At 50.9% G+C, this 24,225-nt stretch overlaps 1 protein-coding gene across 5 annotated transcripts in view; it reads left to right on the top strand.

Annotated features, from left to right (window-relative positions):
• LOC133446162 (microtubule-associated tumor suppressor 1 homolog) overlaps nucleotides 1–24,225 on the top strand; it is a 64,315-nt gene that overhangs the window by 33,958 nt on the left and 6,132 nt on the right. For all 5 annotated transcript variants that reach the window (XM_061724065.1, XM_061724082.1, XM_061724043.1 and 2 more), the window contains exons 5-9: nucleotides 1,161–1,373; nucleotides 2,671–2,862; nucleotides 3,218–3,370; nucleotides 16,145–16,257; nucleotides 17,846–18,148. In XM_061724065.1, coding sequence (XP_061580049.1) covers nucleotides 1,161–1,373; nucleotides 2,671–2,862; nucleotides 3,218–3,370; nucleotides 16,145–16,257; nucleotides 17,846–18,148 — 974 coding nt within the window. The remainder of the gene's footprint in view (nucleotides 1–1,160; nucleotides 1,374–2,670; nucleotides 2,863–3,217; nucleotides 3,371–16,144; nucleotides 16,258–17,845; nucleotides 18,149–24,225) is intronic.

Below are 24,225 nucleotides of genomic sequence, written 5' to 3'. Positions count from 1 at the left end.
AACTAGGCGACGATGTCATTTAGCGACTTTTGGGACAGCTAGCAGCTACTTAGCTGGCAGCTACTTTGCTTTCGGAGGAGTTGCAGGAGGATGCAGTGTTGCCAACTTAGCAGTGTCTGACGATCAAGATTAGCTAAGAGCAGGCAGCTTGTGCTTACCGAGCGTCGGAAAGCTGACCCAACCGTCCTGGTCTCAGATGTAGTAGCACTTCGTTTCTGTAGCGATATGTGATATCAGGATGTTTGGACAGATCCGATCGGAATGAATAACGTTATTTAGCATCGTATGTTAGCATGAAAACTGGCTAACTGTGATTGAGAAAAGGTGAGCGTGTCCCAGCGGATGTATTCAGGTGGTTCTGCCGGGAAACACAGCAGCGTTGGCCTCAGTCCCACCATCACTACTGGCGTTTCCATGGTTGCAGGTCGGTATTGTGACGGGGATCCTCCAGACAACCACGAAAGGAAACGGGGTTCCTCCACCCGGCTTCTACTTCTCCAAACCTGAGGACCGGCTGGCGCTGTGACTTCAGCTTGTGCTTTCAGTCTTTCATCCAGGAGGGGGGTCTCTCAGTCCTGTTGTGCTGATGGGGTCACCCACCCCCCTCCGCTGCACCTTTTCCCCCAGCGCTAGTTTCACCTCTGTTACTGCCTCTTAAGGTGGAGCAGTTGTGCACGAAACACCGAGGAGGGAAAAGGTTGTTACAGGGGTGGGGACAGCTGGCTAGGGAGGAGGTTCGGCTTTTGGTCCTGCGGTGGACACGTCTTCTTCTTCTTTCTTCTTTCTTCTTTATTCAGTCACTTCATTCTACAAACATTGAACACAAACATTATCAAAAAATAGTGAATGAAAAGGAACAGGCAGAAGCATAGTGCTTATATTAATGCCTGTCCTACATACAAACAAACAAACAATAGCAAAACTAACCCAGAAAAAACAGAAAAGGAGTCTGTCTAGTCAGGTCAGGACGTTTTCTCGCAGTTTGAAGTCACAGATGTGGATATGATCGTATTTTCCTTCTTCTGCAAACACGAGAACTCAAATGTCAAAGGAGATGAGCCGGCGTCCTGATGGGAGGCGTGTTAAAGTTGTTTTTCTTTTGGTCGGTTTTACTGTCAGGGAAGCAGGGATAACCGACTCTGTCTTCTTCTTTGTCCCAGGTATCCCCAAACCTCGCACCAATGCAGAACGAGCGTCAGCCCTCGCTCAGAGTCCTGCAGCGTCCAGTTCCAAACCAGCAGCCAATCAGCAGCCTGCAGCAGGGTCAGCAGGACGACCCGCCGCGCCCACCGCCTCCAAACTTCCTGTCAAAGGGTTGACCTCCAGTTCCTCACAGCCAGGAAGCGGCGAGAATGACGCAGCAGCGAGCAAAGGTGAGGTTTAATGGGAGATTTTACACTCACACGGTCTGGGGTGGTTTCCACCTCTACTGGTGTCAACGAACAGCTGCAGTGCACCGACTGACCACCGGGGGGCCGCCTCCAGAAGGCAGCTGGCAGCCGTCGCAGTTAGCTCTGAGAGGGCTGAGACTCACGGGTGAAGCTACTCATCTCAACGGATGGAGGTCAGAGAAGATGAAGGCTTATGTCCAAGTAAAAAAGATATATTCATATAGCACCTTTCAAGATAAAACTCACAAAGACCTTCACAATAAAACACAAGATAAAACATAAAATATTAAAACAACAAACATAGTCAACAGATGTCAGGCTGGGGGGGGTTACAGGGGGAGGGGCTGGAGTCAGTCAATCCAGACACCAGACGTCTGAATGAACATCCTGAGGTTTTAAGGAAGAGTAACGCTGAATATTATCAGCATACCAATGAGCCTAAAAGATGCTCCACAGGGAGCAGATAGAAGAAAAGATCAAGGCCCCAAAACAGACCCCTGGGGTACACCCCAGGTGAGTGAGGAAGCAGCAGCTGCAGAAAATGATCTTCCAGATAGATAAGAGGAAAACCACGTCAAAGCAGGACCTGATACCCCAACCCCGAGATTCAACCTGTCGAGCAGGACACGATGATTGATGTGAATCCCTGCTCTCCGTTTGCACTAGTATCGGCTCAGCCCGGCTCGGCGCGGCGCGGCACAGCACGGTTCCACACGTGTGTTTTCGCACTGCCAGGGGAGAAGTGGGCGGGTTGGGGTGAAGCTGCTGTGACGTACTCGATTGCGCAGCCGCTTTGTTCATGTCGGCGCAGATGAGAAATCAGCTGGAGCCGCGAGCGGCTGAGAAAAAAACAGCCCGTCTGCATCCCTTTTTTAATTTTTTCTCGACAGCCACCAGGTTTATGAACATCTGCACCTCAGAGTTGGATCACCAAACAGACGTTTTGCGCTTTATAATAAAATCGCCGCGAGCCGCGAGTCGCTCTCGCTCTGACTCCCGCTTCCTGATTCAAACGTTTGACGGCCCCGCCCCCCGACCAATCGGTGGCGAGGAGGGTGGTGACCTCAGAAATAGTCCCTGCTCAGCCCGCTATAGAACCTCACTGAAATGGTTACAGAAAAAAGTATCAGCTTGGAGCGGCTCTGCCCGTCTCAGCCCTAGTGCGAAAGCGCAAAATGGGGCCGTAGCGGGTAGAACCGAGGAGAAGTGAAACTAGTGCAAAAGCGCCATTTGAGACCTCCACAGTGATCTAACATGTCCCATGCCGTCTCTCCTGCAGGACCTCCAGCTCCACCGGGGACCCAGACGGATGAGCGGTCCAGCCGGAGCACGCTTCCTGCAGGCAGCCAGAGTCCCATGAAGGCCCCGGGCTGCAGCGCCGCGGCCGCCGGCGATGCCGTCTGCAGCGCCGCTGTGAAGCCTCCGGCCGGGAGAGGCAGGGCGCCGTCTCTGCAGGCCCGGACCTGCACAGGTGAGGAACCCCATGCCGAGTTAGGATCAGCGGAAGCAGAACCGAACTGATCTGAGTTTAAGCTCGGAGCGGTGATGCGTTCAAAGACGGCCGGTTGACGGAGGCTCCGGCGTGTTTGGTGCCAGACGGAGGTCTTCTTGAATCAGTCAGAGGAGGTCCGGTATGACTGCAGAGCCCTCTGGACCACCAAAGACTGATGGGACCTTCGTCAGAACTCAGACTTGTGAAGCCGGGCTCCAGGACCGACGCTGAGGACCGGCCGCTCTGCAAACTTTTTAGCTTCTGAGCCCGTGTTTAGGTCGCGTGGTTCCTCCATGGCTCGGGTTTTTACCTTACAGTCATGCTCTGTCTGCAGGTCTGAAGGCTCCGACCAATCACAACACGGCAAAGGCGGTAGGCGCCAGCCAGACGGCGGCAAAGGCGTCTCCGACCGGCAGTCAGGTGCCGACGAAGCAGGCGGCGCTGCAGAGGAGCGGCTCGGCCAGACTGGCTCGACTGAACGGCTCAGGTAAAGTGTGTGTGGGGGCTGGTCTCATCTGGTCTCATACTGTGGTGTTGACAAGGCCGTCACCTCTGAGTCTGAGACCCAGGGAGCCTTTTATTTATTCTTATCTACATGCAGGCCAGAGGAGGCACAACAGTGTCGAGGGCCCAGGGGCCGGGGAGGTGGGGAGTCCAGGAATCTTGTTTTGTTCCTTTTCTGCAAGCCAAAGAGCTGTTTGTGGTGTTTGCAGAGTAATCAGATTACTTTCCTTGGAGTGATAAATGATCTGGTTTAAAAGAAACTGGGCCTGAACGTTCAGGTCTTTGGACCCGGGGCTGAGTGAGCAGGACCAGCCTTTCGGCTGCCGTCAGATTCCTCATCTGAGGACCTGGACGGATGGAGGTCCAGGGAAAACCCAGATCTCGGTTCTGAGTCACACGGACAGATTCCTGCTGCCTGAACAGCAGCTCCAAACGTAATTATGGTCGCTCTGCAGTCGCTCTGTAATTATCCCACAGCTCATGTGACACACACACACACACACACACACACACACACACACACACACACACACACACACACACACACACACACACACACACACACGCACACGCACACACCCACACACACCCCCACACACACACACACACACACCCCCACACACACACACACACCCCCACACACACACACACACACGCACACGCACACGCACACGCGCACGCACACGCACACAAACACACACACACGCACACGCACGCACACACACACACACACACCCACACACACGCACACGCACACGCACACAAACACACGCACACGCACACACACACACACACACAAACACACGCACGCACGCACGCACTCACTCACTCACTCACGCACTCACTCACTCACTCACTCACTCACTCACTCACTCACTCACTCACTCACTCACTCACTCACGCACTCACTCACTCACTCACTCACTCACTCACTCACTCACTCACTCACTCACGCACTCACTCACTCACTCACTCACTCACTCACTCACTCACTCACTCACTCACTCACTCACTCACTCACTCACTCACTCACTCACTCACTCACTCACTCACTCACTCACTCACTCACTCACTCACGCACTCACTCACTCACTCACTCACTCACTCACTCACGCACTCACTCACTCACTCACTCACTCACTCACTCACTCACTCACTCACTCACTCACTCACTCACTCACTCACTCACTCACTCACTCACTCACTCACTCACTCACTCACGCACACGCACACGCACACGCACGCACACACACACACAAACACACACACACACACAGAACTGTTCTCTGCAGCTGCTGTGGTTGCTGCCCCCCCCCCCCCCCGGTGTGGTGGTTCTGGTCTGGTCCTGGGCGCCGGTCTGCCTCCCCTCGGCGGCCGGTCCTGGAAGTCTCTGCGGGGAGCCGCCGCTTATCAACCACATGCAGAGATGTGACCCCCCCCCCCGCCACTCCTCCTTCACACCCAGCAGCCCGACCCAAACCCAGGTGGCAGGAGTTCTCCTCCAGAGCTCTAGCAGACTTCTGGAGCGCTTCAGAGACACAACCCTGGCTTTTGTTGTCAGGGGACGATTGGCTTCTTGGAGCTTTGAAGCTCACGCTTCTAGCAGAGTTCTGTTCTGCCCCGTCTTCCCTCCACCTCTCAGAGCAAACTGAACATGTGGAGCCATGATCTGGAGCACAGAGCTGCAGCTAAACCTGCAGCACATCCGCCACCACACGGGGGCGCTGGTGCGCCTGCTCAGACCGCCTCAGGAGACCCAATCCAGGAGTCTCCATGAGGCCAGAGTCCACAGATGTCAGGCTGACATCTTCTTGTTCTTGGAATAAGAAAAAAGCCACAAATGATCTTCACTAAAATGTGGCTGTTTGAGGAGGAGAGGAGGAGCAGCTTTACTCCATCATTCTGACCTTTGACCTTTGACCAGCTGGTCTCTCTGGACTGGTTCTGACTTCAGGACCAACAGGAGCAGAGGAATGTAGGAATGTAGAGCTCATCAGACATGAAACTGGTGACCGAGTCGGATCCACAACCTGGGGGACCAGGACCTGGAGGACCAGGACCTGGAGGACCACTGCACTGGTTGTCGGTTAAAAACTGAGGTGTTTTTTAGGGGAGACTCTTGGATGCTCCTGTGAGTCACTGCACGAAGCCCCCCCACCCTCCCGACCCACTGGGTGTGGTTCGGGGGGCCGGGGGGTCCAGCGGGGAGCTGGTTTCATCCGCTGGTCTCTCAGGTAACGCCACAGGTCTGGACGGCAGGTGAAGCGGACCGAACCCGGAGAGATTTATCCTGCAGACTTTCCCGCCTCCACCTACTCCACCTACTCCACCTACTCCACCTACTCCACCTACTCCACCTACGTGTCCCTGGTTTGTCTGCTGCAGGAAACCTGGTTTGGAAATGTTTGAACAGTTTCATGAAAACAAAGCGTCCGAGTAGCTGAACACCTGCTCCTGCAGGAGGGGGGGTGGGTGTGTGAGTGTGTGAGTGTGTGTGTGTGAGTGCGTGGGTGTGTGTGGGTGGGCAGCCTTTCTCCACCGGGGTCTTTTCATCGGCCTCCACATGATTTATCTGTGGCTCTTTAATTCAAAAGGAGGGAAGAGGAGAGACGGAGGGAGGAGGGAGCAGCAGAGGGAGATTACTCAGATCCCTCCCCCTCCCCCTGCAGCATCCCTCCCCCTGCCTGTATGTGTGTGTGTGCGTGTGAGTGTGTAGACGCTGTTCTTTGTGCACTTGTGTGGTTCCCCGGTTGGTCCTCGGTGTGTTTTGGACGCAGACAGACGGCGAATCGTCGCTGGTGTTGATTTTCTCCCCCCTCCCTCCTCCCTTTGCTCAGCGGTCGTATCTCGCCTCCTCCCTCCTCGATCGCGTCCTCCTCCGTGACCGTCGGACATCTCTCCGCCTGGACGACGGAGAAGCGTGCAGCTATTTCTGGCGCGCTGTGTTTTCGCGCTCCTCTCGGATCCTCGGGTGTTTTTGTGTTCTTGTGTTTTGCGGCAGCGAGTCTGCAGCTTTAAGTCGACGGACGGCAGCTCCAGGATTACCAGACCTCCTTTCCCTCTTTGCTCTTTAATTCCTCCCTCCGAACCCGGACCAGGGCTCCCTCCCTTCCATCCATGTGGGTTTCACAGGGACCCGGGACACAAACTCAGGCCCAGACCGCTTCACTAAAGTCATTCTCCCATTTCCGTGGCGTTTAAGAGGAATTCAGGCCGAGGACTTAAACTCAAACACTCGACTGAATCCGCCGCGCCGGGACTCTGGACGGCTGGAGGGAAAACTGGGTCAGTATTTCAGTCGGGCGCGGGACGCTCTGCAGCTCGAAGGCCTTCAGAGACCGCTCAGGACCGGGTTCTGGAGCACCAGCGGAGACGATGCTATGGTCCCCCAGACTGTCGCTGTCCAACTTCCACGTGAAGCTGACGGCCAAAGGACTCTTCCGGAACCTGCAACTGCTGTCGGGATGCAGGAAGAACACGGTGGTCTTCCAAGCAGGTCTGGATCCGTCCGTCATGCCCCCCCATGCTTCATCCTCCCATCCCTCATCCTTCACACACGTCAGACCTTCATCTCTGCAGCTTCCTCCCTCATCTTCAGCAGAGATGGTGGTGACCCTGCAGTCCTGCCGCGACCTTGACCCGTGTGTCTGTCCCGGCTCCTCCTCTTCCTCCCCAGCCCTCCCCAGGTGGAGGCCTGGAACCCATCCGACGCACGCGGGGGCCACATGGCCGCGTGGGGGTGAGGTCGCCCCACCCAGGCATCACCTCTGCTGATGAAGGCCTTTGGCTTTAAAAGCTGACGTGTCCATAAGATGAGAGTAAAGCACACGTGTGCTTCCTATATCTGTTGGCTTTTCACAATAAAAATGCTGTTTTTAAGACAACATCCTGCCAGATCCTCGTCTCCGTCTGGGCTGATGTGGCCTTTGTTTGACGTCTTCTCCTTCTCGTTAGTCTGCAGTCAAACTTGACTTCAGATCAGCTACCAAGGCCTCCTCCACCCCCTCTCACCCCCCTCACCTCTCCTCCTCCCCCCTCCGTGCCTCACTGAGCGTCGGCAGCCATTGTTGCCTTCCTGCGTGTGGAGCAGCGACCGCTGCCATGTGGGGTTACGGTCGTCAGGAGTGTTTCTGCACGGGCGCCTCAGCAGCAGCGAGTCGTCACGCCTGCTCATTGCGCTCAGCACTGACGCCCCGCAGGGACACGAACTCGGTCCGTGTCGGTCGGTGGAGCCTCCAGGAGGATCCTGAACATGCGGCGCTCCTGCAGCTGGATCAGAACCCGCTATTGATAGTGTTGATGGTCGTCACTAAGCAACAAGCTCAAAGGTCACTGAGGCCTTCTTGTCTGTCCTCTGTCACACCAACTAGCTGCTTCTCATTCAGGATCTTCTCTCTGGTCTTCCTCTTCCACCTCCTGCATCCTTCTACCTCCTCCATCCTTCTACCTCCTCCATCCTTCCACCTCCTCCATCCTTCTACCTCCTCCATCCTTCCACCTCCTCCATCCTTCTACCTCCTCCATCCTTCTACCTCCTCCATCCTTCTACCTCCTCCATCCTTCTACCTCCTCCATCCTTCCACCTCCTCCATCCTTCCACCTCCTCCATCCTTCTACCTCCTCCATCCTTCCACCTCCTCCATCCTTCTACCTCCTCCATCCTTCCACCTCCTCCATCCTTCTACCTCCTCCATCCTTCTACCTCCTCCATCCTTCTACCTCCTCCATCCTTCTACCTCCTCCATCCTTCCACCTCCTCCATCCTTCTACCTCCTCCATCCTTCTACCTCCTCCATCCTTCCACCTCCTCCATCCTTCTACCTCCTCCATCCTTCCACCTCCTCCATCCTTCTACCTCCTCCATCCTTCTACCTCCTCCATCCTTCCACCTCCTCCATCCTTCCACCTCCTCCATCTTTCTACCTCCTCCATCCTTCCACCTCCTCCATCTTTCTACCTCCTCCATCCTTCTACCTCCTCCATCCTTCTACCTCCTCCATCTTTCTACCTCCTCCATCTTTCTACCTCCTCCATCTTTCTACCTCCTCCATCCTTCTACCTCCTCCATCCTTCTACCTCCTGCATCCTTCTACCTCCTGCATCCTTCTACCTCCTCCATCCTTCTACCTCCTCCATCCTTCCACCTCCTGCATCCTTCTACCTCCTCCATCCTTCTACCTCCTCCATCCTTCTACCTCCTCCATCCTTCCACCTCCTGCTTCCTTCCACCTCCTCCATCCTTCCACATCCTCCATCCTTCCACCTCCTGCTTCCTTCCACCTCCTCCATCCTTCCACATCCTCCATCCTTCCACCTCCTCCATCCTTCTACCTCCTCCATCCTTCTACCTCCTCCATCCTTCCACCTCCTCCATCCTTCCACCTCCTCCATCCTTCCACCTCCTGCATCCTTCTACCTCCTCCATCCTTCTACCTCCTCCATCCTTCTACCTCCTCCATCCTTCTACCTCCTCCATCCTTCTACCTCCTCCATCCTTCCACCTCCTGCTTCCTTCCACCTCCTCCATCCTTCCACCTCCTCCATCCTTCCACCTCCTGCATCCTTCTACCTCCTGCATCCTTCTACCTCCTCCATCCTTCTACCTCCTCCATCCTTCTACCTCCTCCATCCTTCTACCTCCTCCATCCTTCCACCTCCTCCATCCTTCCACCTCCTCCATCCTTCCACCTCCTCCATCCTTCCACCTCCTCCATCCTTCTACCTCCTCCATCCTTCTACCTCCTCCATCCTTCTACCTCCTCCATCCTTCCACCTCCTCCATCCTTCCACCTCCTCCATCCTTCTACCTCCTGCATCCTTCTACCTCCTCCATCCTTCTACCTCCTCCATCCTTCTACCTCCTCCATCCTTCCACCTCCTCCATCCTTCCACCTCCTCCATCCTTCTACCTCCTCCATCCTTCCACCTCCTCCATCCTTCCACCTCCTCCATCCTTCCACCTCCTCCATCCTTCTACCTCCTCCATCCTTCCACCTCCTCCATCCTTCTACCTCCTCCATCCTTCCACCTCCTCCATCCTTCTACCTCCTCCATCCTTCCACCTCCTCCATCCTTCTACCTCCTCCATCCTTCTACCTCCTCCATCCTTCCACTCCATCTCCAGAGTCTCTTCTCCATCTCCTCCATCCTGCTCCCCCCATCACGTGGCTTCACCTCTCTGCCTGGTGAGGAGGAGCTGTCCTCGTGCATCTGGAATGGATTAAAGATGTTAACTTTCATCCTCCATCTCCTCCTTTTGACCCATGTGTGCCGGGGCCTTTAGACCACCAGATCAGGATGGATCTGTTCTAATTCCCCCCATCCTCCGTGGATTGGTTCATGTTGGGCCCGTTTCTCCCTCAGCTCAGCTCGTCTTGATGCTTTCATGCTCATCCCGGGCTCCCCGCCAGCCGTTCCCGCTCATCCATCTGAGCCCGGCTGCACGTGTTCCTCCTCTCCGTGTTTCCTGGGTCTGAGCTCCACAGACCCACTTCCCTCCTGTCGCCCTCAGATCTGGGTTAGAGCAGGCTTTGGTCACCGTGCGCGCAGGCCGTGCACGCCACACATGCATACCCGGCCGAGGACGGTAGACGCAGCAGCTGCAGGAGCGTCACTGAGCATGCTCAGATGGAGGATTTGAGTTGCAGGCCTCTTAACTAGGGATGAAAACGGTTTATCTCCTGGACACATCTGGAGCTGTTAGATCATCTGCATTTATGTCACCGTGTTCGCTGAACTTGTGGGTCACGGCATCATTTTAGCCGACGGTTCCAGAACCAACATGAAAATCTGATGTTTCTTTAATCCTGCTGAACGAGGTTTCCAGTTCATATTAAAATGAGGGCAGCAGATCCTCCTTATTCTGCTGTAGAAGTGCAAAATACGGGATTTAGTAACATTTGGACGTTCAAGTCTTCCTGTAGTTCAGAGGACACGAGTTCAGACCTGCAGTTCCTCTACTGACCACCAGGGTCCAGATCCAGACCTGCAATTTAAACAGGAACAGTTTTTGAACCCTAGTCAGATTTTACATTCATCAACGTTTATTTGCCTCTTAAGGTAAAATTATTAGTGATGCACCAAAATGAAAATTTGTGGCCGAAACCGAAACCGAAAATAATAATAAACACTTGGCTGAATACCGAACAATACCGAACATGGTTCTTCGCAGTTTTTCATTTATTTTGCCAATTTTTTCACCATTGCATAAATCAAATAAATTTGATTTATGCATGCTTTTAAAAGAAAAAAATATTTTACAAAATTACAAGGTAGAAAACATTTGTTGAACATAAAAAACTGAACATTTTTTAATTTCCCAGCATTTCTTAAATATTCCAGCAGACATTATACCAGCAAAGAACAATAACTTAAAATAAATAAATTAGCAAAATACATTTTTTGGCCATCTTTGAGCTTACGTTAGGCTTAACTGACTGAACATTGTAACATAGGCCTTAAAACAATAAAAATGCATTAAAGCGCTCAGGGTTTTTTATCATTTCAAATGATAAATCAAACTTGTAGTGCTGAAAGACTTTGCAGCTGTGCCCCCTCTAGATATTTGAGCAGAACATTCATTGCAAACAGCCATTCTTGTATTATTCTTTGCCACTCTAAAATACTTCCACACTGCTGACATGTTTGCAGCACACCACTTCACTCCACGCTCTTCCACGTTTGATTTCGTCATCTAAACGCACCTGTAATAGATTGATTTATGTTGTTTTGGTTCCACCTGCTGGTGAATGTTAGGTAAAATTCTTATGTGGTTAGTTTTTGGTTGGCCAACGATTTATGTGGTGCGCAACAGTTACGGAGCGGCCAGTCTATTTCCTTATATTACAACGCCGTTATTAATTGTTCGTTTTTTTTCCCACTTATTCCACCGAACACCGAAAGTGTTTTTTTGCCATTTTCGGCCGAACAATTTCGGTTACCGAACAATCGGTGCGTCACTAAAAATTATATAAATCCACATATTTAAGAGGTGTTTTCGTTTAGTTTTCTTGATTGACAGCTGCGTCGTCTGATGTAAAAACCACCTTTCATCCCTTTAGCTACTGAGCAGTTAGCATTTAGCAGGAGTAAGGAGAGCTTAACTGCGTTTCTTTGAATGATGGCGGTAGTCAGACCGCCGTCCTGACGGAGCTGTGAAAGGCTGACGAGGCCGTCGGGCCTCATCAGAAACGTTGTTTACAGGTTAAATCCGGGGGAGTTAAAGTTGATTAGTTGGCTTTGCAGTTGGAGGTCGTCACTGAGTCTCAGGTGGACGTCTTAGGGCAGTTTATCACGTTTCATCACCTCCGTACAAACGTCGATGCAGCCGTTGATCAATAATTGATAACTAATGAACCTGTTGATTCCTCTGCAGTTGTGCATGTTGAGTCCTGCAACCCATCTGGGATGTTGTTGCTAGGAAACCACCTGGTCCAGATGAATGCACACAGGTCACTTAGCGGACGTGTGTGGCTGGCGCTCTGCCTGCTTGTTTCCATGGTAACAGGCCTGTGTAGAGCTGAGCGTCGGCTCCTGTGAGCCGACGCGGAGAGAAAAACACGTGAATAATAAACGATGATAAACCTGCCAGGTGATGTTGGTGAGCTCTCCCTGAACAGAACCTCTGCAGAACCCGTCTGTCGCTACACTGAGTAGATTCAAACATCCGGATCATTTCAGGAGCTCTTCTGTCTTCTGTCGATTCTGTTAGTGAACATTTAATCGACCGAACGCAGCAGACGTCCTGACTCCACCCGACTGGTCCAGACCCGACTCATACTGACTTAACCCGACTCGACCTGACTTGCACCCAACTTGTGCTGACTCGATCTGAATCGACCTGATTCATCCTGATTCCTCCCGACTCGACCCGTCCCATCCTGCTCTGCTGGCACACTTCTCCTTCCTGTAATCACACATGCAGTATCTGACAGTAATCCCCCGAGGAGGTGGTTGCTAATCTGTCAGCACCATGTGGCTCCACCACCGCCATGTGTGTGTGTGTGTTGACGAGGGGAGCTTATTAAAGACGGACCCACAACACGACGTGATCTAATTAGACCCCGATGCTGCTCAGTGACACGTTAACAACCACATATCAGACCAAAGATCTGCTGCACGCCGGAGCGTCGGACTCTGGTAGTGCCAGCACCATGGAAGTCTCACATGGTGCAATTGTTACATTTTCATTTTATTTTGTATTTATTTATTTATATGACAGGGGCACTGCAGTCAAACATAGATACAAGCTTGGAGCTGATGTGATGCATGTAGAGTTTATAGCTAGTGCTAATTCTGAACTCCAGTCCCCAGTTGGGCTCTTCCACAACATTGCAGTACAATATAATAATAATAATAATAAACTTTATTTGTATAGCACCTTTCATACATAAAATGCAACGCAAGGTGCTTCACATAAAAAGAAATTTAAGGCATAAAACATAACATAGAAATAGAGGGCATAAAACAAAAATCAAAGCAGCAAAGTGGAAGCAAAAACAATAGCAGTAAAGCAGCATAGTGAGGACATAACCAACACATAACCCAAAAGATCGATTAAAATAATCAAAATACAGACAGTATTTTAAAATAATTTAAAAGATCAATTAAAAGCAAGTGTGTAAAAGTATGTCTTCAGCTGTGCTTTAAAAATGTCCACAGAGGCTGCCTGTCGGAGATACAGTGGGAGTTTGTTCCACGCAGTTGGGCCGTAAAAGCAGAAGGCCGCTTTACCATATTTTTTAGTTGTCATTTTTTGGGGCACAACGAGCAGGTCAGCGGTGGAAGACCTGAGGGGGCGGGTTGGGACATATTTAGGGAGGCAGTCCAGCAGGTAGGGAGGCGCGAGACCATTCAGAGCTTTATAAACAAGTAAAAGAACTTTAAAATCAATCCTAAAAACAACATATAAAATTAATATACATCAATTAAAAAGACCATACAATACAATAATACAATAATGCAATATTGGATTTACCGTACATGATATAAAACCTTCCCTCACTCACTCTCCCACACAAATATACACACTATTTACAGATGAGCACAGTTTAGATTTTTCTTTAACCAGGTTTTAGTTTTGGTGATGAACATGTTAAACTGAGATGGATTTAATTTCTGATGGCTGTGAGTTCCAGAGTTTACAGCTCTGATAGGAGAAGGCTGACTGTCCGAAGGTTGTCCTGCAGAACGGGATTTTGTAATTGTGATTTAACGAGGTTCTGGGGACTTTGTTGCTGTTTTGTCTCTCAGCAAATCACCAAAGTGGCTCAGGTGCTAAGTTGTTTATACACTTAAAAATGAATTTAAGAAAACATAAATCACTAAAGCTTTCAAAGCTTAGTAAGTTATATTTTTTGAGGATGTGGCAGTGGTGGTACCTGACTGGTTTTCTATCCATTATGTTTAAAGTTTGATTATATAGAGAACAAATGTGTTTGGTGGCACAGATACACAACAAAACCATCTGAGGGTTTTAGATCAGCTGAGGACCAAGACAAACTGCTTTTATATGTGAATTAAAGGACACGTCCTGGTTAAAGGTCCCTCACAGCAGAACTGGATCTCACAGTAAAGTCGTCGCTGGACAGTCTGTTCCACAGTTCAGGTCCAAACAACAGTATTTAGGAGCGGGATTTGTTTTTCTTTTGGCATCTGTCGTGACACGGAGGAAACTGCCACGTATACGTGTCCCCTCGGGGAGGAGCGTCGTTAGGAAACACGTCCAGTACCAGAACCTAGTGGAGCATTTAGAGTCAAAGGTTTAGGTCCAAGCCCAGAACCTTGTGGAACTCCATCACTAAGCCCGTGGAGATGTAATTATATTCACTGACTACGCATCGTTTCTTTTCCCTGACACTTGTTCCGTTCAGACTTTTCCGTCAGCTGGTACCAGCGGACGCTGCAGGGAAACGTCAGGTTCCTCGAGTTTCTGCTAAACTTGATGAAAAAGTAAACATGATACCGGTCAAACAATTGGAGCAACTCCACCCAGGACTCCACCTACACCTGTCCCTCATTATTCCTCTCCCTGCTCCACTTCACTGCCTTTCCCTGAAGTCCTGCTGAAGACGATCCTGCTGGTACTGGTGGCCCGGCAGGGTCTTCTCAGTTGTGTGTTGCATGCTAACGTCTGGTTTCTCTCTCAGTCTGGGCTCAGCAGCTCTGCATGCCGGCATGGGAGACTCCAGGTACAAACCACCGTCACATACACGCTCACGCAGAACACCTCACACCTCAGCACGGGTCACGGTGTGTGTGACGTAATAACAGCAGACCCGACACGTGTCAACACGTAATCAATACGTGTCAACAGGTTTCAACACGTACCGACACGTATTGACAATTATTATTACCGACACGTATCGACACTTATCAATATGTATCAACACGTATTGATATCTAAACGTATCAGCACTTGACTGAAGTTCCTCTACAAGTTCTCCTGTGAGCAGGGCCCATACGGGTGCTCTCACTGGTCCCCGTCCCTCCTGATCCAGATGCAGGAAACAGCTGGACGTAGTTTGACGTGTCAGTTCCTCCTCCATCAGGACTGGTTGACCCCCCCCTGATCCAGACTCCTGCAGGTGTGTGGGCGGTTTGGATCTAGAATCAGGTCTGAGGAGACGGCTGACGGCCTCAGAAGGAAGGAGAGGACCGATGCTCTTGAATGTCCTGCTCGGCTCAGATGAGCGTGAATGTTGGACATTTAAAGGTCTGAATGGACAGTCTTCCGTCCTGCTGGCGGCCTGAATGAACGGGACTTTTCTCTGAGTCGGTCTCAGGTCTCAGGTCTCAGGTCTCACATTCAGAAAGTGCTGGATTTCACGTTTCCTGCAGTTGTCCAGTGTTGATCTCTGGACTCGGGTCTCAGTGGACGCAGGTTTTTGGTCTGTTTAGACACACGAGGTGAGAAGTTTCCAGCTTGGGTTTGACCTTCATTGTACTCGCAGTCTCAGGTCCTGTCGTGAAGAGTCTGATTCCTAAAAACAGGATGAAATAAACGTGTGTGGGGCTGATGGGAGACGGACTGAGACGGCTGACACGAGGACTCTCGTCCTGATCTGATGGTGAACACGCAGCAGGTTCTTCTTCCCCGGGCCGAGCCGCTGGAGGCCCAGGTCAGAACTGTAGGATCAGAGCTCCACAGGTCACAGAGAGGACCGGGAACCTGTGACGGAGCCCAGTGGGCCCTCGAGGAACCCCCAACCCCTCCCAGACCTGTCAGGCTACGTCCCTGGCAGCTCCGCCACGGGTTCATGTCCAGTCAGAGGAGAGTCTGGACTCTGAGAGCAGATTACTGGAGAGGAGAGGAGAGGAGGCAGAGCAGAGCTGAGGTCTAATAGCTCTGCTCTGGTAATGACTCCTTAATGTGCACTCAGGACCGTCTCTCCCACACACACACACACACACACACACACACACACACACACACACACACACACACACACACACACACACTGATCTGGAAAACGAGAACACGCCCTGCTGCCTGTAACAGGCTGAAACAGATGCATCATGGGAATGTTAGCTGATGATGGCTGTGTGTGTGTGTGTGTGTGTGTGTGTGTGTGTGTGTGTGTGTGTGTGTGTGTGTGTGTGTGTGTGTGTGTGGTTGTGTGTGTGTGTGTGGAGCTTGGGCGGATGTTTTGGTCCCACTCTGGAGGCTGTGGAGCTCCGGAGTGCCGGCCGCTGTGCGTGGACACCATGTTGAATGTTGCACCTGCCTGCGCGCTAACGGCTCGCCGCTCTCTTGCAGTGGACAAAAACAAACCGCGGGAGGCGCCGACCAGAGCCGCCAACCCCGGCAGCATCGGCAGCAGCACCCAGGTCACCGCAGCAGGAAACCAGCAGCTGCCGCCGCCTGAGCTGGTAGGTTCTCCGGACGCCTGTGACGTTGTCTCTTAATGGTGTTGTGATTTTATTACACGTTTGATCTGGTGTTCCCCGTCTTTGTTGGATGGGAAGGTGAGCGAACGCTTGTCGCTGCCACTTGCTCCTTCAGCAGCAGGATGTCTGTCCGGAGCTGGTTCCAGCATCTCTACAGGGTTCAGGTCTGGGTGGACCGGACCACTCCAGAAGGTGGATTTTCTTATTTTGAAACCATTCTGCGGAGGATTTACGTCCATGTTTAGGCTCGTTGTGCTGCCGCACCACCGGGTCCTGCTGGACAGACGCCCCGACTCCATCCTGGGGTCAGTCTGATGGAAAGTGCTCTAGTGCCTGAGGCAGCAAAGCAAGCCCTGACCATGGAGCTCCCTCCACCCTGCTCCACCGTTGAGATTATGCTATTTCTGGAGCAGGCGTTGGTGGAGTACAGTAATCCCTCGTTTTTCGCGGGGGTTACGTTCCAAAAAGAACCCGTGATAATGGAAATCCGCGAAGTAGCAACTTTTATTTTTTTTACAATTATTATACAAGGCTTCAAATAGCGGAGATCAGCCCCGCCCCACTGCGACCCGAGTAACTGGATTTGAACGGGAGAAAATGAAAAATTACTATGTAAAAAAATACAATAAGTACAGTCGGACAAATTGTGACTGGTGTGTATTTCACTGCTATTCTGATGCAGCTACATCATGACTCGCTCTGTAGCGTGTTTTCCTTCTAAAGCCCGTTGTGCAGGTGTGTTTTTTCCAGAGAAGAACATAGTTATGGGTCGTTTTGGTCGCTCTTTTTTCTTCCGGACAAAAAGATTCTTATAAACCGACATGCCACCATGGATTATATCTGAGACTGGGTTCCGTTCTTGAGCTGCTGCTGAAGTTCATTGGCCGTTCTCAGCTTGTTGCTAAGCAACCAACGTTATTGACACAGGAAGTGAAGAAGCGGGGAGACTGTTTAGCCAATCAGAATGCAGAACACGATGCACAATGTAAATCTGTGAAGCAGCGAGACGTGAAAGGTGAACCGCGTTATAGCGAGGGATTACTGTATTCGTTCCGGACAAACCCGCTTTTATTTCATCGTGAACAGTTTCCTGGTAGTGTTGAGGATTCCCACAGTTCTCTTGGGTAAAGCCGCGTTGGATTCCTCCAGGACGTCCTGCCATGAACGTCCTGCCTGATGACTTCTGCCTGGCGGACTCCCGAGCAGGGCTGTTAACAGTTCCAGTGATGTCCCGGACCTTCAGCTGTTCCTCGTGGGTTCTTCTTGACCTCATTGGCTGCAGGTCCACTTCCAGCACGAGCAGCTGCTTAACCTGACTGCACATGTTTGTTTGTCTCCGACTGTGGACTGATGGACATGTAAACACTCTCAGGAGACTTCCCAGCCTTCATGACCAGCTTCTCTCGGTCGTGTATCTGCACAGATCTTCTTTGGGGAGCATGATTCAAATCTGCAGAAGTTTCTCATGAACTACCAGAGTGGTTCTGAGCCGCACCTCTGAACCGGATCACATTTAGGGTAAAGTCATTCTGACACAAACGTTTAATCTACTGTGTTATTTTGTTCTCAGGTGCCTGACGTGGTGAATGGCAACACGGCGGCGGTACCGGTCCTCCCAGCACCAGCCTCTGATGCCACCAAAGCCAGAACTGGGCCACGAGCCAACCCTAAGACGGGGTCCCGCCTCCAGAGTGCATCTAGACCCGGAGGGGCTCCGGTGCCGACGGCGGCGGAGGGGACGGCCAAACGGAACCAGAACAAGGAGCAGGCGGAGAGGAGGAACCAGGCCATCAGCCAGCTGAGGAGGCTGCTGGTCCAGGGGAACCGGAGGGTGGAGGCTCTGGCCACGGTCATCCAACACCTCTTCACTGCGGTACGCTGCTCATCCGTCCTTGCTCTCTGCCAGCCTACGTCCTCCCCTCCTGTCCTTGCCTACTGTGGAGGAGGTGAGGAAGTGATGCAAGGAGAGAGGAGTCCACGTGCTTCCTTCAAACTTTAAAAATGATATTTGACTTCTTCTTCTGTTGCTTTTCTTATAGTCCTCCACTAGCGAGCTTTTAGTGTTAGCGACAACAAACAAACTGTCAAAGATCCTCAAAAGACCGCTATGAGTCCTGCAGCCCCCTTTCCGGTCCTGGTCTGCTTTCAGATCTCAGACCTCCTTCAGGACTTTAAAGCCTGAATTATGGTTACACCAACGCAGAGCCTAGGCCGTTGCCGTGACGCCGTCGTGAATCTTTCGGACTTCTCCGTCACTCCATTTTACCGCGGTGCAGTACCCCCCCAGAGGGCTAGTTGATACTTTGTTTAGCTTCCGGCTTTTCCGGTCACAGTTAATCAAAGAGATAAGGACAACTATTGTGTAAAAAAAACAAAACAACCCAAAAAAAAATAATCAAACACACGAAGAAAAGAGCGCGGAAGGTTCACGACTGCTTCACGAACCAGAACGGAAATGCGTTGCTACCAAGCAAACCAATCACAGCCCTCTCAGTCTGCGTTGAGTCTGCGTCCCCTCGACGTGTAGTTACATTTTTTGGGAGGTGCACGTCAGGCTACGGAGAGACTCCCGCGTAGCCGCGTACCCTATGGCGTAGGTTTAACGCAGAACCATAATTCAGCCTTTGTAGTTGTGCTTCTTGGGAGGAGATGAGGAACCACAAATCAGAGGAAAGAGATGAGCCTCGTGCTGATTGTTGTCTCTTCCTTAGTTTTCAAACAAAATTCAGTACCGGTACATAATCTTACCTTAGTATTTTTAACAGATCTTACGTAATTTATACTGACGATAGTAATAGAAAACATGTGCACTAACTGTAAATCAGTATCTGTAGTTTGCTTTCCCCAGTTGCCTCTGCTCTCATTTCTTTTCAAACAAGTGAATTCCTAACAAAAACATTCATTTTTAGATTTTTTTTTCTTGTCCTGTTATCAGGTAGTTCAGAAGATGGAATAACATCTGTTAGGACTAGAAACGTTAAAAGAAGTCATCGGACTTGTGCAGCTCTGCGGGTCAGGCACATGGGAGGGAGTCACTAAGTGGCAGCAGCTCACTAACACAGCAGAAACAGAGGGGTGTGACTTCAGATCAAAGTGTTAATATCATCTGATTTTGTGGTCCATTAGAGAAAATATTATAAATTAGGCTGATGCAGGAGTTGGAATGAATGTTGTGATTGGTACGGTGGCTGAGGAAAAAAAACAGACCGGTCTGAAGGGAGATGTTAGCTACACCCGAGCAAACTGCTGTTTGGAGCCTTGGATCAGTACTGGCAGCAGAGATCATGAGCGCTACTGTTGCACATCTGTAGACGACTTGTACTGTAGCGGAGGCAGCGACCACGAGGAGCTTCCTGGACAAACAGTACTTTTTATACAGTTTTTATACGCACACAAAGTTAAAATGACCTGAGTTTGTGTAACGGTCCACGCCACCACCGCAGTGGCTCACTTTAATAGTCTCAGAGGCTTCAAATAGAGGTTTATTAGACGTAGGCTCGTTTATGCTAACATTAATAGTAATTAGTGGCGGCACAGATGAGCGCTATGGCAGTGGTCCCCAACCCCCGGGCCCCGGGCCCCGGGCCCCGGCCCGCACAGAGAGAAAAAATAATTTCTGTAGCATCCCCTGATGATGGATGACTCTCAAACTGATGGTTCACAATGTTTTTATTCCTTGGATGTACCGGTACAATAAATACACTGCAAACACACCTTAAGAGCTATAAAGGAATAAAATAATATAGAGTTAGTCTTTCTACATTCATATAAGTTTCATTTAACTTAAATACAGACTGATGCAGCTGCTGCTCGCTCGGTAATAACAGCTACACTGGCTGATTTATGGTTCCGCGTTACAAGCCGTAGGCTACGCCGTCGATTTAACGCGGAACCATAAATCAGGCCTACCGCTAACCACAATACATGAATAACCATGACAGCCAAACTCAATATGTACATAAATACGGCATAACATTTGCAAAGAAAACAAATCCTTATCAGAAGGTGCTTTTTGTGTCAGTTGGGCTCCACTTTAGCATTCCTGACACTAGTTTAGTCTTTCAGACACACTTTCTACTGCCGTTAAAGTTTTACCATTAAAGTCCGAAGCTCAGGATGTTTACAATTTCTCGGCGAGACGCCTTCAAAATAAAAGCACTAAATATCGGTCTCCTTAATAAATAAAATTAAAGCCTGGCTTTAAATAACGTTAATGAGACATAAAAAAATAAAAACACATTTATAGAAATGCTCATATTAAAGGTAATTTACAATTTCCATTATTTCATTTTATTTTTTCTTTTTGTTTTATTATTATTCATTATTATTATTACTATAGAGAAAACACCACAGTTTTTAGTACCGATCTTGTCATTTTATTGAGTTTTTATCAACTACACCTTTAGATTGGGCCGTGAAAATATTGTCAGACATTAAACCGGTCCGCGGTTCAGAAAAGGTTGGGGACCACTGCGCTATGGCACGTTAGCTGGTTTTAAAACGCAGCTCTTTGGTGGCGGAGCAGATGGATGTCTGTGCATGTAGGTGCAGGTTGGTGTCTGTCGAGTTTAAAGGGGACAGATGAGGGGAAACGATCAGTTACACCCGGCCTGTAATTACGGCAGGAGCGTGTCATGTGACATGTTTGTGTTTGAGAAGCTGCAGGGCGATGAAGATGATGAAGATGATGATGTGGAGGCTGCTTTTACCAGGAAGAGCTGAGGCGGCGAGCAGGCGCTCCACACCCAGCTGCTATCAGCAGGAACACGCTGCTGACGTGCACGTACGTGCGTGTGTGTGGGTTATGAGCTGTCCTGGCGTGTGGAGCTGGGTGACGCCAGGTTTTCGTGAAATTCCGAGCGTCTCTACACTCCTCTCTGTGGTATGTTCTCACCCATCCGTCATCGCGGCTCTGAACATCCCCGGAGGACTTCAGGTCGGACTGGAACTCCACAAACGTACACTAATTATGTGCCTGGTAACGGCATGCACGCTAGCGGCGTGTGAGGCGCAAACACGCACCAGCAGCATTCTCACTCACGGAGAAGTGATTTGTGAGAGGTTGAAGCTTTTTGAGGGGGGCGCCCCCTGGTGACGGCCTGTGGTGTTACCCTGTAGGAGCCCGGCGTCTCTGTCCATCTTTTAAGTTAGAATGCGCAATAACTCGGGAGAGGGAGGAGCTATCTTTGTGTTTTGTTGATGTTTTGTGTTAAAATATCAACAAAACGGGCTGCTCGGTGGCGCAGGGGGTTAAGCAAGCAGCTCATATATACTGAGGCTACAGTCCCCCTGCAGCGGTTGCAGGTTCAAATCCCAGCCTGCGCACCTTTGCTGCATGTCATCCCATTCTCTCTCTCTCTCTCTCTCTACCCTCTTCCTGTTTGCAACTTGAAAAAAGGGCCACTAGAGCCCAAAAAAATCTACAAAACACAAAGTTTGAGAAATTACTTACCCTGCCTTTAACTGCAGAGTATTTTAATGAAACTAAAAGCTTTTTTGTGTCATTTACGCTTCTACTGGTGGATTTGAGGAGGACTTTGCTCCGACAGACGGAAATACCTGTCACCTGCCACCTGTTACCTGTCACACACACGTCAGCTTTTACAGCTGCAGAGATTAAACACATAAATCTCCTCCTCAGTCCTGAAAAAAGACTAAAACTCAATAAAAAGAGGTGTGTCTTTGGTGTGTGGTGGAGGATCTCAGGCATTCTGAGATGCCGACAGGCTCAGCGCAGCAGGACGCCGGGCTCAGGTCCCGGACCTGGCCGCTCCGCTCAGTAAATATTTGCTCAGATCAGCTGCAGCTGGACCTGACGGAGGGGGAGGAGGGGGAGGAGGGTTGCCAGGTCAGCTCCATCACCATAGAGTCTCTGGAAACTCGGGTGAATTATCTCCCCCCTGATAGTTGAGAACAAACTGCAGCTGAAGGAGAGTTGAGGTGAGGGAGGAATGACTCCAATGCCGAGGCGCTGGTTCTGACTGACTGAGGAGATAAGGGTGGAGGGTGGAGCCAGCATTACTGGCATTCCTGCCTCGTATGGTGTCCAGGGAGGGGAGGAGACACGGGGGAGGGGCGGGGAACAGGTATGGGGTGGGAGGAGTGGAGACTTGTTTTGTGCGCTGGTGACGGAGGGAGATCAGAGCGAGGCAACAGCCGCAGAGAGAGGGAGCGTCGGTCCTCCGTCATGGGCTCCACGGGGAGCAAAGCGCACGTGCGGTCCAGCAGGACCACCCACCGCCGCCGCAGGACGCGCAAGGTCTGTTTACACTTCCCTCGTCCTCCTCGCGCCTGCAGTCTTTGTTTTCAACTGGTTGTTTATGGGAACACGAGCGTTTCCTCGGGATCGTAAACGTCACAGACGAGTCAGCAGCTGCTGAAACATCTGCAGAAACATCTGCTGGAACATCTGCAGGAACATGCAGGACATCTGTCTTCTCCAGAGGTGCCAGCAGGATGTTTACACTCAGCTGCAGCGCCGAGCTGGACCTGACCGGAGCTGGAGCTGACCCCGTCCAGAACTGACCCGGTCCAGAACTGACCCGGTCCAGAACTGATCCCAGACCAGAACTGATCCCAGACCAGAACTGATTCCAGAACTGATCCCAGAACTGACCCCAGACCAGAACTGATCCCAGACCAGAACTGATTCCAGAACTGATCCCAGAACTGACCCCAGACCAGAACTGATCCCAGACCAGAACTGATTCCAGAACTGATCCCAGAACTGACCCCAGACCAGAACTGATCCCAGACCAGAACTGATTCCAGAACTGACCCCAGACCAGAACTGATCCCAGAACTGACCCCAGACCAGAACTGATCCCAGACCAGAACTGATTCCAGAACTGACCCCAGACCAGAACTGATCCCAGACCAGAACTGATCCCAGACCAGAACTGATTCCAGAACTGATCCCAGAACTGACCCCAGACCAGAACTGATCCCAGACCAGAACTGATCCAAGACCAGAACTGATTCCAGAACTGATCCCAGAACTGACCCCAGACCAGAACTGATCCCAGACCAGAACTGATCCAAGACCAGAACTGATTCCAGAACTGATCCCAGAACTGACCCCAGACCAGAACTGATCCCAGACCAGAACTGATCCCAGACCAGAACTGATCCCAGACCAGAACTGATTCCAGAACTGATCCCAGAACTGACCCCAGACCAGAACTGATCCCAGACCAGAACTGATCCCAGACCAGAACTGATTCCAGAACTGATCCCAGAACTGACCCCAGACCAGAACTGATCCCGGACCAGAACTGATTCCAGAACTGATCCCAGAACTGACCCCAGACCAGAACTGATCCCAGACCAGAACTGATCCCAGAACTGATCCCAGAACTGACCCCAGACCAGAACTGACCCCAGACCAGAACTGACCCCAGATCAGAACTGATCCCAGAACTGATCCCAGACCCGTCTGTAGTTCCAGATGTGCGACTGTCGTCCTGCAGAGCTGCAGTGAACTTTGGAACTTTGGACCTTTGTCAAGCTGAAGCGTGTTTATGGGCCTGTGTGTGTGTGTGTGTGTGTGTGTGTGTGTGTGTGTGTGTGTGTGTGTGTGTGTGTGTGTGTGTGTGTGTGTGTGTGTGTGTGTGTGTGTGTGTGTGTGTGTGAAGCTGCAGAACATTCATGTTGCTGAAGTTGTTGACGTCTTGAGCTGAGATGAAAGTAAACCGTTTCCCCCGAGGAATGATTCTCCTCCCGGTCGATCCGGTTCTCCTTCTTCAGTGGACCTCGGATCTGCACGTCTCGTACTTCTGAAACCAGCGGGTTTCAGAGTCCCGGTCCACACGGGCCGGGGTTCAGCTCTCCATCCAGGAGGTTCGGTGCTCCGGTTCGGTTCTTGGTTCTGCTGGTTATTTGTGATGCCTGGAAGTTCACTCCTGAGGAACGCTCTGGTACCGTCCATGTCCTGAACGGGTTTGGATCAAA

This window comes from Cololabis saira, chromosome 1, assembly GCF_033807715.1.
Source record: "Cololabis saira isolate AMF1-May2022 chromosome 1, fColSai1.1, whole genome shotgun sequence".
Lineage (NCBI taxonomy): Eukaryota > Metazoa > Chordata > Actinopteri > Beloniformes > Belonidae > Cololabis > Cololabis saira.
This window is presented reverse-complemented; position numbering and strand designations above follow the sequence as displayed.